This window comes from Crassostrea angulata, chromosome 5 (assembly GCF_025612915.1).
Source record: "Crassostrea angulata isolate pt1a10 chromosome 5, ASM2561291v2, whole genome shotgun sequence".
Lineage (NCBI taxonomy): Eukaryota > Metazoa > Mollusca > Bivalvia > Ostreida > Ostreidae > Magallana > Magallana angulata.
This window is the reverse complement of record NC_069115.1, coordinates 58,074,955-58,093,490: the sequence shown is the minus strand read 5'-3', so window position 1 is coordinate 58,093,490 and position 18,536 is coordinate 58,074,955. Positions and strand designations below refer to the sequence as shown.

The 18,536-nt window shown below is 34.0% G+C and overlaps 2 protein-coding genes across 2 annotated transcripts; one reads left to right on the top strand and one right to left on the bottom strand.

Moving 5' to 3' along the window:
• Nucleotides 1-173: 173 nt before the first annotated feature.
• LOC128184421 (uracil phosphoribosyltransferase homolog) lies at nt 174-6,437 on the bottom strand. Its single transcript, XM_052853873.1, has 7 exons — nt 6,266-6,437; nt 5,775-5,817; nt 5,345-5,414; nt 4,940-5,002; nt 4,435-4,596; nt 2,418-2,516; nt 174-1,510 (listed from the first exon to the last, which is right to left on the bottom strand). The coding sequence occupies exons 1-7, from the start codon at nt 6,388-6,390 to the stop codon at nt 1,404-1,406; spliced, it is 669 nt and encodes a 222-aa protein (XP_052709833.1). The 5' UTR covers nt 6,391-6,437; the 3' UTR covers nt 174-1,403.
• Nucleotides 6,438-6,476: 39 nt separating this feature from the next.
• Nucleotides 6,477-15,690, top strand: LOC128184420 (iron-sulfur clusters transporter ABCB7, mitochondrial-like). The gene is made up of 15 exons (XM_052853872.1): nt 6,477-6,666; nt 7,998-8,057; nt 8,201-8,401; nt 8,813-8,942; nt 9,260-9,446; nt 9,817-9,898; nt 10,664-10,752; nt 11,223-11,310; nt 11,428-11,602; nt 11,773-11,930; nt 12,366-12,529; nt 12,851-12,980; nt 13,397-13,562; nt 14,266-14,369; nt 14,897-15,690. Exons 1-15 carry the CDS (start codon nt 6,538-6,540, stop codon nt 15,131-15,133), a joined length of 2,100 nt encoding a protein of 699 aa, XP_052709832.1. The 5' UTR covers nt 6,477-6,537; the 3' UTR covers nt 15,134-15,690.
• The last annotated feature ends 2,846 nt before the right edge of the window (nt 15,691-18,536 follow it).

Genomic DNA, 18,536 nt, shown 5'->3' with positions numbered 1-18,536 from the left:
GTAATATAAGTACCTTCTTTCACCAAATCTCACAGAATAAGCATCACACTTATATTCGAACCTAGCAAGTTATGCATGACTAAATGTATTATATTTCAGTGAGTTTCCGGTGATTAAATACAACAAAATTTGGAGACAAATGGGGATCTGAAAACATAAGATAAGGAACCAAGTAGAGATGAAGAGAATTACTTTATTCTGATCAACAACAGAGGCACATTTAATCATAGTTTGACATTCATTCACAGGCACTCCCTATATATATACACACTCCATCACACAGTTTTACTAAATATGATTGACACCAATCAATGTACACATTTTATAATCAATAAGGTGTCATGTTATTAAAATGTACATGATATACAGTAATCTGTAACTCAATTATAAGCATCTCCACGCTGCAGAAGATGAATGGCGATGGATTCTAAATAGCCATAAATCTATTTTGAAAACTACATAGCACTTATTCACATAATTTGTCTTTAAGTTAGTACAAATAGAAAATTGCATGAACAAATAATCCAACTAATACACTTTAGTAAGCTCTTGTAAACGATAACTACAAAAGACCTTGAGAGATACTTTGTTTTATATCTGAGATACTTTTATATACTGTTCAACATTTACGACTTTATGCAGGCATAATTACTATGACTGGCTTCTCTTTCATAACATTTTACATAAATATTATAAAAAGTGCAGAATGTAATCTGTATGGGAGAAGTAGCCATTTTATTTTCCAAGAATTCGTAAGATTCCACAGAACTGTGAAATAAATACCATAATAAATGTTCAGAGCCATATCGGTTATGACAGAACTTGACAATAGACAACAAGAAGTTGCCATGGGTACCACACCTTTACATCCAATCAGTGTCCTCAAAGCATGGTTACTACATGTATATATCTGAACAGTCATTTAATATATATCAAAGAGATTCTGAACACTATTATATTATAAAGGTCCTCTTGATACAAGATACAACATTCAATTTCTGATCCATTTTAAAAAAAAAAACAATAAAGACAGGTACGATACAATTAGCATTGAATATTATCCTAATATCACAATAAAAAAAATTCATACAAAGTTCACTTGTCAAATGAAAAATGCCGTCAATTTCATGAAGTAATACAGTACTGGATGTATGTATCGCTCCTTAAACCTAATGAAACAGAATCCTTTAACCTTATGTGAAAGAAATGTCACATTCCTGAGATCTATAAAGGCAGCATAGACACATTAAAAAAATAATGCAACAAAAAAAAAATATAGACCCATACACACAAAAATCTTTGAGCAACCGCACACAATCTTTTGCTCTACATTTCCCATCACACAACATAACTACACCTGGCTTTACTACCACACATGATATCCACGGCTATTCTGGTCCACCTTACTCTGTACCAAAGTACTTCTGTCCGAAGTGATTGGGGGCGACAGGATGGACCTCCGACGTCAGAATGGTCACTTCTGGGAACTTGTTCAGAACCAGGTGAACAGCTTCAATAGAAAATAGATAAAGATCATAACTTTTCACTAATCCTTGAAATAAAACGTCAATTCCATCTCCTTTCTCGCTGAAAAAATGAGATCATAGAAAAACAAGGACTACACAACTGTAAATGAAACTGTTAAACCATCATCTCTATATAAATTGGTATTTTTGTCCATTCCAGTTACATGTACTGTGACAGTCTAAGGTAAGTGCAATAAGAGTCATTAATACTTTCCAAACCTTTCACAATTAAATTGATGATGACATTGCCTCCTCAGAAAATCTTTACCACAGCACAAGTGTTACAATCATTTCCTTTCTATTACTGTCGATTCCTCATTGAATGCGAGGAATTAATATCAGCGTAAAATCGCGAGAAGCACCCTTCGCAGATTTTAAAATCCTTAAATTATTATTTGTGAGTTAAAATCTATAAGAAATAAGAAAAAAAGTTCTGCATTCGCAATTTAATGTTCTCTCCATTTGATGCAGAATAACAGGATCGATGAATTAAGTACTCACATAAATAAGGAATTTACAGTAAAACAGAACTCCCTTCCTTGTGCTTGTTTGTTCAGACAGGTTGCAATTATTAATTGGTACACGTATTTCCTTTCTCAAGTGAAAAAAGAATGGGGAAAACAGTTTGGCAAATTGCTTTCTAAAGGGAAGTAATCTCTACAGGGATGTAATCTACTCCACTCCCATTATAATAGTTCGCCCTTCCTTTACACACATTCTTTTAAACAATCAGAGGAATCAATATACATCCAATAAAAATTCTGTAAGTTGTTTGGGCTGGGTAATGTGAAGGAGAGAGGGGTGTACAAGCATTGGTTTACCTGCAGATTAACAATAAGTAGCATCCTACACATGTATCAGCCTTACAGTATATTACACAGCTGTAATTACCTTGTGGAGTTGTGAAGAGATTCAGTAAGATGATGTTTTCCTCCCGTACTTTGTGATCCTTTAATATTGTACAGGCCTTTACCACCGTGTTTCCAGTGCCTGAAAATTAAACAGGATAAATGTAAAGATATCATATTGCTAATATATCAGCAGCTACCAGAGTGATCTTCTGTAAAACTCGGAGTCACTGTCCTTCTTTTCCTCTAATCTTCCCTTTCCCAAACACAATTCATCAAAGGCAGTTAAAACGAGTGATAGTCCACGTTATTCAGAATACTGTATCGAGAAAATAATTCTCTCCAATTTTAGTTTTGCCACTTTTGCCCTCGTTATCATTGGGCAAATTTAAGACTGGGCAAATTTAAGACTTGGCAAATTTAAGACTTGGCTAATTTAAATGTCTTAAATCATCCCTCTGTACACAAAACTGTGTCTGAGCGAAACTGCTTCCAAGTGTAGAAGGACAAAAATTACACCAGACAAAAATAAAATTGTATAAGTTCAGGCACGTAGCATCAGGGGGGGCCAGGGGGGGCCTGGCCCCCCCCACCTTTTCTCGCAGCAACAATGTTTTTTAAAATTTACATATAATAAAATTTACATATAATAAAATTTACATATAATAAAATGAATTATAATGAGTTGGCCCCCTCACTTTTTTGGAAGTTAGTAAAAAATTGATATGAAAATAAGGAAATGAGGAGTCAAATTCAAGTTACCTCTACCCCCCCCCCCCACGGATGAGGAATTTCATGATTTGTAGGAGAAAAAATTTTGGTAGGGAAGAATTTTTATTTTTGGAAGTATAGTTTAGTTCTTTTTTTTTTTGATTGTCAAGATTTTTTGGATGGGTCCGCAGCACAGTTAAGGCTGTCAATAAACTCCGTTCAGACAAAAAGTACGGGAAATATGCATTATGACATCACAGTATATTACAAACCTCGAAAGTACTTATTAATCTATTTATTAGTAAAATTAACTTATACTAATCTTTTAATTGAAAACAACAAATGCTATTACTTACAATTTTGATGTCCGTTATATCGTACACACTGAAAAATAAGCGAGATGTCGTTCTCGCTGTACTACAAAATATGACGTCATATGCTTCAAAATGACGCATTAAGTTAAATCATTGAAGGCTATCGTGCAGTTTTATAGCGAAGAAAAATAAATGTCATACATTAACGGAAAAGTATAAATGAATATTTTGTTTAAAATTATTATTAGTAGAATGATACCTATATAGTCTTATTTTCATTTTGTTAAAAGTATGCATCGTATAAAGAAGCCACCTCGGTTTTGTATAAAATATCGTATATCTAAAATCAGAGTACCTAAATAAATCACTTAATTGCAAGGGCATACACTTACCTGATCCCGACAAACTTTTACATGTGAATTTGAAATATGCTATGTAACTTAAAAACTTCTACGATCCTTGTAAAATCTTACAAATTAATTATTTTTTAATGAAATTAACCCTGTGACCTTCAAAATTATTCAACATGTGCATTATAAATTACGGTTTCTACTAACAAATATTCTTATCTTAAAAAGTTCGCACTGTTTTTCAAAATCTACGATATAACATCAAGTTATCTCATAATTCAGTTGTGAATTTTGACATGATTATGCCCTTGCAATATTGAATTTTTTAAATGACCTCAAAACCACAAATACATCTGCTTGTACCATGCGAGTGCCATATCATGTGACCACTATGAACATAAAATATTGTACTGTTATACATATATTTTAGAAATATATTGCATATGAGTGACTGTTATTGATTTTAAAAAGGACATGCCAGTTTAATTAAAGTATACATGTTTTCATCACAAAAATTTGCCCATATTTTTATTGACCGCCTTAACTGTACTGCGTCTGGCCCCCCCCCCCCCCACTTTCAAAAACGATGCTACGTGCCTGAAGTTGGTTCTTAACCCATATGTGTTCAGCAAGATAGAAAGCCTGGTTTTTATCTAAGCATGAATGTATTGTAAATCAAACATACTCATAATTGGGTACATCAGAAGCACCTTGCGGTCCGCTATATCTGGGGGAAGCTTGGCATACACGATCTTGGCTTCGTGCGTGTCTTCGTCGCTCTGTATCAGGATTTTTCCGATTCGTATCGACCTACAACAGTCTCGTAGACCCTGCTCCATGGCTTCTCCTGTCAAAGAAACCCAAATAACTTGTAATCAACAAACTGATTCCACAACATTAAGATGACTGAACACTTCGTAAGTTAAATTTGAAACTTATACATGTTAAACTGATTTCACTACAATAAAGGGTATGCTGTATAAATTTCAAAAGCATTGTCAAAACAAGCATAAGATGATCCTCGCAACTATTTCATTTCACTGGGCCTCATTTATCAACACAGATTTCACCATGTTACACAGTTGAATTGATAAAAATTGGCTATGGCTGAAAATATTTTGCATTTAGATATTTGCGTAATAAGTTGTTCCTAAATAAAAGTAGGTAGGGTGAACATGTGGCTCACTCACCACTCCTCATGATGCTGACCCCACAGTTACCCTTCTCATAACGCAACCCATCATATACCTGACCTGAAATTAAACAGAGATTTATAAATAAGCATTGAAAAGTCAATTTGTGGGTCCTTCTATATGTCTGTTTCAGCCATATATGAACGACACTGAATTAGAATTTTAAAAGAAGTATTTACCGGGTAATAGGACAACAAAAAATTATTCTTGAATGGATTATAATTACATTTATTGCGATTTTTTTTACAATGTAAATCACCTACCATCATGACAATCATAATTATACCAGTGCGTAATAGTTAATTTATATGTATATTTTAATGTTATTTTTGTCCTCATGTACCATATGTTTGAAATGGTTTTGAGCGAATAAATGAACTGAACTGAACTGGTTTGACCTACCAGTGGGAGTGGTCACTTTGCTGGTTCTGTATGGAAGCTGGTTCAGGCCCTCCTCAACTACAAGGCGAATCTGTAACAGAGAACCTTCATTGCATCAAAGAAGTCTAAAATATCATAATCTTTATGAAGGGGATATGTCGTAAACTCTCATGTAAAAATAGTATGCACCTGTGTATAATACGAATCCCAAAAGTTTTGCGTAAAATGATGAAAAAAACCCTACTGTATCCTATGTATAATTCTCACCCAAATAACTGAGTCTCATAAGATTGTCAATGAAAGACAATACCAGTCATGATCAATGGTGTAATGTATGAAAAGAATTAAATGTTTGTTTTCTATTATAAGTAGTAAAATAAATATGTTTTACAGGTTTAGGGTGCATATTAATTATAATCATAAAAGACCCAATTAAATAAGATCTTCTTACCAAGCGATCCGCAAAAAATATGAAATCGCCTCTTGAAGTTGATCTGAAAATATAGACTCTGTTAATTTATCTTTTTAATTATTTTAAAATTTATCATAACATGATGCAATTTGACGCATTTTGTTGAAAGGATGTATGGAATATATATGGAATTAATATATTTGACATAATCTTTTAACAGCCCCACATCGTGACATAAGAGTAAACGGTCATGTGTTTTCTTTTTAAAATAATGATGATTTAAATGATTGTTTTTATTGACAACGCGCCAAATTAAAATTTATAAAAATGTTTAAAAAATTCTTTAAAAAGCAAAACTTCTGTGACAAAAAAAATACAAAAAATCTATTATAATATATTTTTCAAAATATTTTATTTTTCCCACTGTACATGATAGAGTGCAAGTTACACGTGTTTATAGAAACGGACAAAAGAAGTGCATATTACCATTGTGACAGCAGTCACAAATTTAAATGACAGGTTACACTCACTTGTCACGCAAAACAGTTTGTAGCTCTCGAACATTATCTGTAATTCTCAATTTTTTAAACTTTGGTCCGAATTCCTCAATATTGTTGTGGTGAACTTGGGAATTCTGAATCAAATCTGGCTCCATCGTCCTCGTGCGGCTTCCCGGAATATTGCTAAATAAAGATAGCCCGTTCTAAGATTATGTTTCGAAAGAAATTCTTGAGTACGATTTACTCACAAGAAATCCACCGGAACTGAAAGTACAGCTGAGGGATGACCAGACCAGTCTGAAATGTCAGGACTTCTGAAAATAGTCCAATGCAGACATTGCTCCCAAAGTATTTTAAATTTTCAACCTCGATGTCGAAGAAACGTCGCCCAAAGCAATCCATATAAATTATATTTCCACAATTATAAGCCAGTGAGTAACGTTACACGACAAACTTCAAGAATTTAAACTCCTCCGTTTCTCATGTTAATAACATTTTGCCTTTTTGTGTCAGGTTCCATTGATCAGAAACATAAATAACAGAGATTGGCAACTGATCGAAATCCCGCGGTCCCTATTGTAAAGTGTTTCCAGTTTAAATCAGTATATCTTTCTAATAAACAATTATATCAAAATATAAACAACTAAAACCTATTACCAAAACATTCAGAATATTATATTTTTATGAGTTTATGTCATATAAACAATATTGAAGAGGAATTTTAGGAGACAGTTGGCTACCCGTCGTCCGAGATTTCGCCGATGTTTTATAGCTGGCCAATATATTTTCTGTATATTTATCTTATTTTTCAATTTTTGGTTTCAAAAATGTCTAAAACCTATGTACACTTCTCATTAAAACAATATACTTTTGGTTAAAGATCATTATCTCAGTTTACTAAAATGTAGTTCACAAAGTAAGGTTGGTGCCATACCATTTTACAACAACAAATGGCAGAGTTGCCAATCTCTGTTATTTATGTCACTGCATTGATTTATAATATTATAGTAGTTTTATGGTGCAACCATCCTGAGCTCAGAATGAATTATAAATAATTTGACTCTTTGCATTGTCAGCTTTAGAGTTCTTGTTTCCATAACATTTTGCTCAACAATATTTCCATATTCATAAATACCATTGTGTCCACTTTGTGTACATGCATCCACTTAAATAAAAAGCGTCCAAGATGCTTGTTTACAATCACTTACCATGTTCGTACCTTCCATTATGTCTGGTTGAAAAACCAAACACATATGCGGGGATTTTTTTATTTTGCATTACATTGCAAACAACATGAAAATACCCAGATGATAATGTTGAACATTTATGCAAGGTGTACTGATGGCCTCCCAATGGATAAAAGATTTTAGTTTTCCCATTATAAATCACCATTTCATTCTTCTCTAATTTTTGGGTAAAAAAAAAAAAAATAGGACATGTCAAAGAAGAATTAAATCTTTCAATTCTACAGTGATGGGTAATATGCATATTTGCAAAAAGCTATGGGAATGAGAACTTTGGACAGACTATATTGTAGCTCCCTTGTAAAAAAGATTAAACAAAAATACAATAATGTATCGTGGTGCTTTATTTTCCTAAAAACCATTTGCTAAGGATGGCTAACAAGGAAGAGTTTTTCCCCTTAACACAATGCTTAAAAAGGCATCAGTGTTATTTAATCTGTGCAATTATGAAATCTGTAGATATGATTTTCTCAATCAACAGAATTAACTTTACAAAATGAAAAATTGTTTACTTTTAGGGAAATGCCAAAGAAAAAACTCCACAGCTAAGATTGAGTTATAAGGACATTCTCAGTAAGGTATGTGAAGAGGTCGAAGATCATTCTCTTTTCCTCTTTCATGTTTCCAGCTGTTTTATCTATGAATCTAATATGTTGAGAAATTAAGTGTACTGTGCAAATTCTCTGCAGGATTTGTTTTAAGTATATATATTTTTTATTAGAATCTCTGGAAAAATGCTGTGGTTGAATCTCGGGTTTTGTCCACAAAATCTGTCACCGTGACAAAAAAGGATGAGAGGAAAGCTCCAGACATCTCAAACAAAGAAATCCGGCAATATCTGCTCAGTTTTGTTTGGCCTAAAGATGACTGGTTCATTAAACGACGCGTGATACTGACTACATCACTACTGCTTGGCTCTAAGGTCTTTTTCTTCTGATATATATCACATTAAGATTTTATATGAAGAATACAACAAAAACAATGTCGTAATGCTCTTTTTTTATGTTATTGTTCTGACTTTAAAAAAATTACATGATGTTACACATTTCATCAAAATACCTGTACATTTAATATCAATTTTTGTGGATTTTGCTGTTGGAATTGTAATTTGAAAATAAATGTTCATTGAAGCGCAATATTTTATAACATATTGTATCAATTGGATCATAGACCACAAATTTATTATATTGCTATAACTTTGACTTTCTCTTAATCAGAAATCCATGATAATCCCCACAAATATTAATGAAACTATGGTAAACCTTTGTTTCATCATTACAGAGGAAGTGTTTGTATGAAGCTCTCTGACATATATATTGTGATTTGATTTCAGGCCATCAATGTATGTGTGCCATTCATATTTAAGTATGCCGTAGATTACTTGGGCGATTCCTCCAACTTCGTAGATCTCAGTAACGCCCCCACGGCCTTCGTGACGGTCGCCACTGGCTCCATGCTTCTCTGTATGTCATTCGGCTTAATTATTCACAGTTCACTGTTTATAAAAATATTTTATCTTAATAAGACAAAATACCTGGGAGAAAAGGAATAAAATTGATGCAAACTATTAGAGGCATTTTAAATACATTGTTTTGACAATGCTAAATGGATTCAAAGAAATGTTCGAAAAGCTCATTTATATGTATATTCATTTGGAGACAAATTGAATTAAACTCTGTCAGTAGCTGTAAGAACACAATTTGATTTCTTAAAAAAAGGGAAAAAATAATTCTCAGCATATAAATGTAATTGTGAGTAATTGATTATGTGTGAATTGTAGATGGGCTGGCACGGATTTCATCAACGTTCTTCAGTGAGATGAGGAACTACGTGTTCAGTGAGGTGGCACAGAGCTCGATGAGGAAGGTCGCCACCAGCATACTTAGGAACATGCTGTACATGGACCACCGATTCCACTCATCCAAAGACACCTCCGACGTGTGTGAGGCCATCAACAGGGGCACAGAGTAAGCTCAAGGTCATTGACCAAGGTCAGGTCATAGGTCAAAGCGTACATTCTGTGGTTTCATCATTTTTTTTGAATGCCTATTTTCAAAAACTTTGTTCTTGAATTTGTCCATAAAATCAAATGTTTAACAAAGAAAGAAATGTGAAGAGGGTTTAGATTTATGTATTGATGTATGATGATAAACTTTGGAATTATATCTATCAACTGTAAACCCCTTTCCCATTTTATGTTTTACCAACTTAAAGCTGAACTCTCATTCTCTTCTTATGTACATGTACATTAATGCACTGAAATATGTGTTGACATGGATCTATTGTTTTGTGAATAATGTTGTAGAAATTTAATTTTTTTTCTTTCTCTCTCTCCAGAGGAATGAACACCATGCTGCGGATGCTGGTGGTGAACATCATTCCCTCTGTGTTAGAAGTCCTGCTGGTCTCCAGTATACTGGTCAGTATTCAAGGAAAGGAATTCAAATCAAGGAAAGGAATTCAAAAGTTGTCATTTGTAGATTTTATTATCAATATTTTGTATGATATATGATAAGTGGATTTTCAGTACTGGTAATTATTGACAGCTTTAACCAAGTTTATGCTCCATAAAATAGGCGAGTTTATATTTTATTCCTTATGATTTATATCTGTCTTTCATTTAATGCAAAAAAAACCCAGAACTTAGAGTAATAGAATTTTATCAAAATGAAACGACATGACATGAGCAATCTAATTACAATATGTGAATTTTATTCATTTTTTTGTCCAATCATTATTGAATTATTTATGTATTGTAACTCTTTAAGTGCATGTGTATCTGGTTTACATCCAAGGTGACATTGATAATTCAGATGAATGAAATTGATTATGTACATAAGTGAAATTGATTATGTGTCAGGTAATGTGATACAATGACAGGGTGATAGGTCCATCGTAAATTACTCTGATTTACAGATGTGTCAATAAAAACTCAAATTTTTTCTTGATGATTGGCAGCAGGATCAACCTACATTTTAATGGCACTTAAATGATTGACATACTGATATAGAGTGTTTGATTTATTCCAAACGCTTATGATTCATTCTATTTCTAGTTTATGATTTGAAAAAAAAAATTTAGTTAGAAGTTATGATCTGATCATTAAAAAAATAACTTGCAGTTAATTGATTGTTCTTTATTGATGGTTTGATTCATTCAAGAGAAATTTTTGATTTATTTTCAGGGCTATAGATTTGGACTGACATATGCGGCCATTACATGTGGGACAATTATCACCTATGTAGTTTTTACTCTACAGTACACAGAGAAAAGGTAAAGAAGAGAAAAGTTTTGCCAAGTCTAGACCACCCCTTGTAGGTGACCCATTGATCTGCTGCTGTTATATTTATGATGAATGCATATTGACACCTGAAAGTCTGTGATAGAATAATATATAAACTCCTTGCTCATGATGTGTTTAAAGTCTTTAAAATTTAAATTCTCCTTAGTCAACATTATTTTTTGTATTCATTTGTAATTAATATCGATCACTCTGGTGAAAAAATTAGTTGTATTATTTAGACACTATTAATATGCTAAGGACAGTATGTTTGAGGTATTTTATAACCTTAACAAATATTTTGATGTTTTTGTTCATACATGCACACAAATAATCTTTTTATGAAAAAAAAAAGATGCAAGAAAATTTTGCTTTAAGTTAATTTTTTGCATTGTAACAATTTACACACTCAATGAAATGTTTTCAATCTGCACGAAAAGTTGATAACATTGTTTTGTTATAGAAATAAGATCCGGCGCAGTATGAATATGGCCAAGAATGCCACCAGGAGTAAAGCCACAGAGTGCCTTCTTAACTTTGAAGCTGTTAAGGTATTTAGCCCTTATCTATCAGATAAGTAAAGAAATGAACTGAATTTCTTTTATTATAAAATAGTAAATTGAACTCTGCGGTTTGATGTACAGATACATGTATAACTGTATTTGCAGCTGTTTAACAATGAAGAGTATGAGACCAAGGTGTATGACCAGCTGACAGGGAAGTACATGGACATGCGACAGAAGACGATGAAGACGCTGGCCCTGCTCAACAGCGGACAGAACCTGATCTTCTCCCTCGGTCTGATGGGGGTCATGGCGCTGACCGCTCAGGGAATCACTCAGGGTAGGGATCTCTGTTTGTATGAACTTTTCTCATTGCAGCTCTAGATAACTCAGGATATAGGTCTACATGGTCTTGTGGCTGTTAACATTTTTAACCATTGCTAAGTGCTTTTTTTTTACCATTGCTAACTGTTTGTTTACTGTTGCTAAGCATTTTTTTATGATTGCTAGGTGTTGCCACTGTGGGGGACCTAGTGATGGTCAATGGACTCCTGATCCAACTCTCCACCCAGCTAAGCTTCGTGGGCTCCACCTACCGCGAGCTGTCCGAGTCCCACATCGACATGAAGGAGATGTTCAAGCTCATGAAGATGGAGACCAGCATTCAGGTACTAGTTCTACCCTGACCTTGATCAGAACCTGGATGTTAACTGCAGATCATGAGTTTCAATCCGCCTGGACCTTTTGATTACATTTACTGAATTAGATTTTTAAAAGTATGATTTTTCATCCAAAATTGCAATTATTTTTTCGCCTATTTGACTTATATATAAGTCTTATCCATTATTATATCTATTATAATCAAATAATTTTCTGCTGATTGGAGAAACTATTTCAAGGTGTACTGAGCCACTTTAATGTCTATTTTATTTGTTTACATTAGTTGCAAACCAGTTTAACATTGTCTATTTGAAAAAAAAGTCAACAAATATTTTCATTAGTTCTTATTTCATTTGAAACCTTTCTAATATGTTTTGTTTTGGTCTGTCATTTCTAATGGTGAAGAAGCTTATGCCAATAAATATCGCATGGTTGATCTGTAGACTCGTCCCAATGCTCCAGCCCTTATGGTCACTCCTCAGACCGCCTCCATTGATTTCGAGGGGGTGAAGTTTGCCCACACTGAGGATAGACAGATTTTGGATGGACTGACGTTCTCCGTACAGCCAGGGAAAAAAGTGGCCATTGTTGGAGGCAGTGGATCAGGGTAGGTCCTTTAAATGTCATCTTAAATGTTAGATGATACACATTTAGGTTTGCTTAGTTACTTGACTGTGCTTGCAATATACAAAATCATATACCATAATACATACTTGAGAACTGACCCACATTTAGTATCAGTTCTTTGATCGTACAAATAATCAAAGTACATGTATTCATCATTTCATTTCATGAATTTTAAAAGCATTTAGTGATGTTAAGGAAAATTAACAGGTGACAAAGACATTTTTATGTTTTTTTAGTTTCAAGCTTGAAAGCATGCATCTGCTTTGATGTAATATCACAGACACTGTTATACATGTTTCAGAAAATCGACCATTGTGAAGTTGCTGTTCCGGTTCTTTGACCCTGATGAAGGGAGAGTCCTAATCAATGGTCAGAACATCAAAGACCTTGACCTATATAGTGTGAGAAAGGTCATTGGAGTCGTGCCACAGGTAAATTTCCCGAGATGTCTTCATGATTGCGAGGATAATAACAGCAATGAGAAGCACAAGCTGGAATATTTCTACACTATTCTGATATATTAATGAATATATACCATAGTAAAGATCCATTCGTGTACAGTATTGATCTTTTCAAACTAGAGGTTACAGTATTGACTGGCATTTTGAAACATAACATTCTGTAACTGCTGGAAATAACTTAGATCAGGAGCGGAAAAGGATACACTTGATCTTGATTGCTAGTTTAAAGATCTATAAGCAGCTTAATGAAAAATCTCGAGCCAGAGACTGATTGACTTAAATGCCATTTTCATAATTATAGTAAAATTCTCAACCATCAGCACATTTTCTGTACTCATGATACTTGTGTGTGATTACAAAGGAATGTTTTATTAATTTTTTCGCAGGACTGTAGCATGCTGTTTAACGAGACCCTGCTGTACAACCTGCATTACGGCGACCACACAAAGTCCGAGGATCGAGTGATGGAGGCAGCGACCATGGCTCAGATCCCCCCGAAACTCCTCTACAACATGGAGATGAAGGTCGGGGAGAGGGGCAGCAAACTCTCAGGTCAGGGTCCAACCCATTGTACAGGACAGGGGAGTTCTTTTTTCCCATCATCTACTGTAGATTCCTTATATTACACTTAATTTCCCGATTCATCGGTTTCGCATCAAATCGTGAGAATATGAAATTGCAAATGTTGAATTTTTTATCATAATGCCAAATAGTTTACAGCTGTCTGAATAATAAAAGCTTGATTTTAAAATCCAAGCGTTGTGCTTCTCGGGATTTTACGTGCCGGATATTAATTCTTCATATTTGATAAGAAATTTACAGTACTGTACAGTGCAGGGAGGCTCTCGCTAATAATAGCTTGTTTCAGTCAGTAATAAGTGAATCATAATGGAACACAGGATAAACCTCTGCCATTCAGTCAATTGAAAGGTGACTAAAAGGTAACTGAAATGTGACTTAATGGCATATGTGTGCCATTCAGTCACCTTTCTAGACCATTCAGTTATCGTTCAGTTGACTGAATGGCAGAGATTCATCCTGTGGAAATTGAAAAATTTGAAATGATATACAATGTAATAGGATAAAAATGACAAGGTGTCTGCTGCTATAGATTTATGCGTAAAGAGAAAGCATTCAAGTAAAAAGTAATGCAATTAAAAACAAACATATTTCCATTGCAGCCTTGTATCATACACAAACCTGCTCTATTTTATGATAATGATCACAGGGAGGTAACTGTTGTGTGTTTGTTTAGGTGGAGAACAGCAGAGGATAGCTATAGCGCGCATGCTGGTGAAGGACCCGATGATCATCGTGTACGACGAGGCAACCTCATCACTGGACACAATCACTGAACAGGTTAGGGACATTACAGTAAATACAGGGAGGGTAGGGGGGAGGAGGTGTGAAGTGATGATATACATGCAGGATTGGCTGGGTTTCTGTATCAATGAAGCTGAAATAAACTGGAATAAAAGTCAGGGTACACAGATGCATATTTCAAAGTAGATGTCATGCTATAAATTGAGTTAAATTTGTTATTCAATCGGCTGAGTGGACTTTTTCTCAAATGTGAATTCAAACTAAAATTAATGTCGGTTCAGAGCTTCATGCATGTACATAACTGAAATAGGTTATGGTTGTCTGCCCATTGGTCATTTTAGTATTAATTAAGGTATTTACTATTTTTAAATTTCATTAATTGTCTTTCAATGGTACTAAAACTGGGGGGGGGGGGGGGGAGGGGAAAGTATAAGTAAAATTCAAAACATTAACCTAAAAAAACTCAAAAAAAACCCACAGTTACTTATTATCACTGTTTTGATTGTGCGATTACTGTTTCCTTTACCTGCGTTGTCTGTAAATGTAGTGTCCCTGTGTTGTAGATGATTCTGTCCACACTGAAGAGAGTGACCGAGGGGAGAACCACCCTAGTGATCGCTCACCGACTCTCCACCATTGTGGATGCCGACGACATCCTGGTGCTACAGAACGGCCAGATCGCCGAACACGGCAGCCATTATGAACTCTTAGCCAATCCAAATAGTTTATACACCCAGCTATGGCAGAAACAGAGCCACATTGCTCAAGGACATGTACCAGTGTTAGATGATGTTCACTGATTGGAGACTATTTATAGATATGTATTTTAATAACGTGTGTTTTTATTCCAGTTAATACAGGGCATTTTGTGATTTTACATGTAATTGTTGTAAACCTGAAAACTTTTTAAAATGATAGATTCATTTTTTTTTTAAAACTGTTTCAAAATATGATCCTGTTACATTAAAGACTTATTTGAAGAGAAGTTAATAATGTTTTAGAATATTTAATTGTCAATTGCCCTTGATTTACAGTTGGGCAAATATTTTTAGATATCTTTAAAATTCTGGGCAATCCCACTTCATAGTCATTAATTTGTTGAAATTGTTTTTTTTTTAAAGAATAATTGTACATAGTAATATTAACTTATTTTATATAGTTATGTTGTACAATGAAAAGTACCTATATATCAGCCAAGAATTCAGTTAAATGTTGAGTATTGCATACTCTTTTGCTCTGTTCTTTACCAACTTGAATTGTGAGTTTGTTGTAGTGGGGTCTTATATAATGTTTAGTACATAGGATATTGTTCCTTTACAAAGTAAATAAAATCAAAATATTTTACTCTGTGAAAAAAAGTGGTTTAGAAATGTTGTGTTGTTTCCAGTTTCACTCTTTTACCTTGGAAAATACTTTTTATCTTGGTTATTAGTCAGTCTTTTTTAGCTCACCTGAGTTGAACATCATAAAGACACAAGCAAAAATGCCTCCTAATATGATGAATATCATTACCCTTCAAATTAATGAGAAACTGTTATTGGGGTTAGTAATGTCATCTATGGGCCTCATGCATGTACACCACATTGTATTCTAGTGCTTTTGTTTTGATTTTTAGACATCACAAATACAGGGGCATCAGCTTTTTGACTAATGAAAAAGGAAGAAAGAACACAGAAACATTTCATGCATAGATTTGTTTTCGAATTTTGATGCATTCTCACGATTTGGTGGATCCGCAATCAGTAAATATGACAAACATGACAATTGTATGAAAAAAAGTTGCTATGACATTATAGCTCGCCCGTGATATTCCACGCTGTGTGAATCCTCAGAAGGGTGCCTACAAAACATTTAATCAATATACTGTATACGTATTCCCGGGGTTCTTTTTCGCATGCCACAAAATTAGCAAAAGTAAATATTTGCCCTTTGCCTCAGTCATTTTCTGGCGCAATCGCAACTTCTCGGGCCTTTCCGGCAAGCTCGGAAAAACACATCGAATGTATTAACATCACCGGATGTTAGAATTTTTATACAAAATGGAGTCGCTTCCCATTAAAATAAATATCGGCTACTAGACAGCATTATATGTCACTTCTGTGGTATATTTTAGGGTAAATCATTGACTGTAATGAAGTCTAACTCACATTTCAACAGATCGTAAAATGTGTTGAATTTATATCAAGTTTTATAAAAAAAAAAAAAAAAAAAAAAAAAAAAAAGGGGGGGGGGTTGTCATGGACGCCTAGGTAATACATTCGAGGTGTTTTTCCGACCATGCCAGAAAGGCCCGAGAAGTTGCAATTGTTTCTGGCGATGAAAAAAGTTTTTAAAAGCAAAGAATGTTTGATATGGATTCTGCTTATTGTATTTTTGCTATATGAAATTGATAGCCACAATAAGATAATCACGAAAATAACCGAATATACGGTACTTCATTGAAGTCGTGTAGTACTTATGATTGTCTATATAAAATCACGTAATATATTTAAATTTACATTTTCCAGTGGTTTTGCCTATGATATCACTACTTATCGATTTTGTACTATATAACCCATAATACAAATGACACGAAATCGAGGCGCCAGCGGGGTTTGCTTATTGATATTTAAATATATAATCGTGCGATGGCTTAAAATTATATAAATATAAGTAATAAGGAATCATTCTTTGAATATTATGGGATGATAATTTCGGTCGGGGTGTGATCAAATCTATCATAAAGCCCTTTGGGCTTTATTGGATTTGATCACGCGCCGACCGAAATTATCACCTCATAATACTCAAAGATGGGTTCCTTATTCCTTATATATTACACATTTTGATACCCAGCATATCAACATAGTTTATAGTCCCCCAACGTTTTCTGAGTTTTTTCTTGTTTCACCCGTACAGTATGGTGTGGTGTTGAGAACACTGGTTACGATATCTTAGAAACCAACTGTTTTTAGGCATTGACATCCTAATATATACATGTATATAATTATATGCAAACATTTACTTAAGAAGGCTCAATGGGTGCGGCCATTTTAAGACTATATTGGTCTCCTTCAGAAGAAGGGCTCTATATGAAAAAAATAGGAAAGTACCAACATTTAACACATAAAATATGGATTTTTCTTTACTAAATAAACGTTTATACTTAACAAATGATATATTAAAATTTTAGGTAGATCTGATGGTTAGTTTTGTTGACCGCCCAGCCTCCTTAATTAACTCCGATTGACATTTCTTGTATATTATAACTTACTGTAACTTGTGTAAATTGTACACTGTACAGCTAGTTTTGGTCATGGCAATGTTGGCAAAATGAGGCGACAAAAGCAATACGTTTGCCATGTATGTAATTTATGTACGCGTTAAAAAGCTTCTTTTATTTAGAGGTACTACTGGGAATATGCTCTGAAGATCTTATTTAAAAAAGTATTGCTCTTTGACTATCATACATCAATTATTGATGAAGATTCTAGTAGGAAAGGTATGGAATGCCGTCTTTAGTTGGATATGAAATACCTCATCTTAAAAAAATAATTAAAATCTGTAATGATATATTTTGATGCTCGTGCTATCCAAGCCATTGTTTCAGATATATCCACGTTTAAGTAAAATTAACCTGCGCGGATCCAGAAATTTTTTCCAAGAATTGTACTAAGCGAATTTAATCAATTTGAACTTTTTTTTGGAAGGGGGGGGGGGTCAACTTCCGCGACCCTTCCTTTAGATCCATGCATGATCAATGCATATATTTGACCAAAATCCAACGATTCACATATACGATCATACCGCCATTAACACATGTACCTTTGAGTTCTATAATTGGCCTGTCAGATATCTTGGTCAACAGCCCGTGAAGTAACAGTAATTAGGTAAAGCTTTAACCTATCACACAACTCGCAGACTCTTTATTCTATTTTAGACGGGGGACTATTTTTAACAGCGTATAAATAACGATACCAACAAATCATCATATAAATTCATCATACAAATGAAGGGTTCTTTATGGTCAATTAACAACCTGAAACGTAGTGAATGTACTACAATTCTGAAGCCAAATTTAAAACACAACATTATTAAGAATTTTTATCAATAGTGTACCCAAATTTGGTAAATCTTTTTTCTCTATAAAAAGTATACGGTAATGGCTTTAAATCTTGAATGCTATGTTTGTCTATTCAAGCCTCAAAAGAAATTCTATTCTTAATG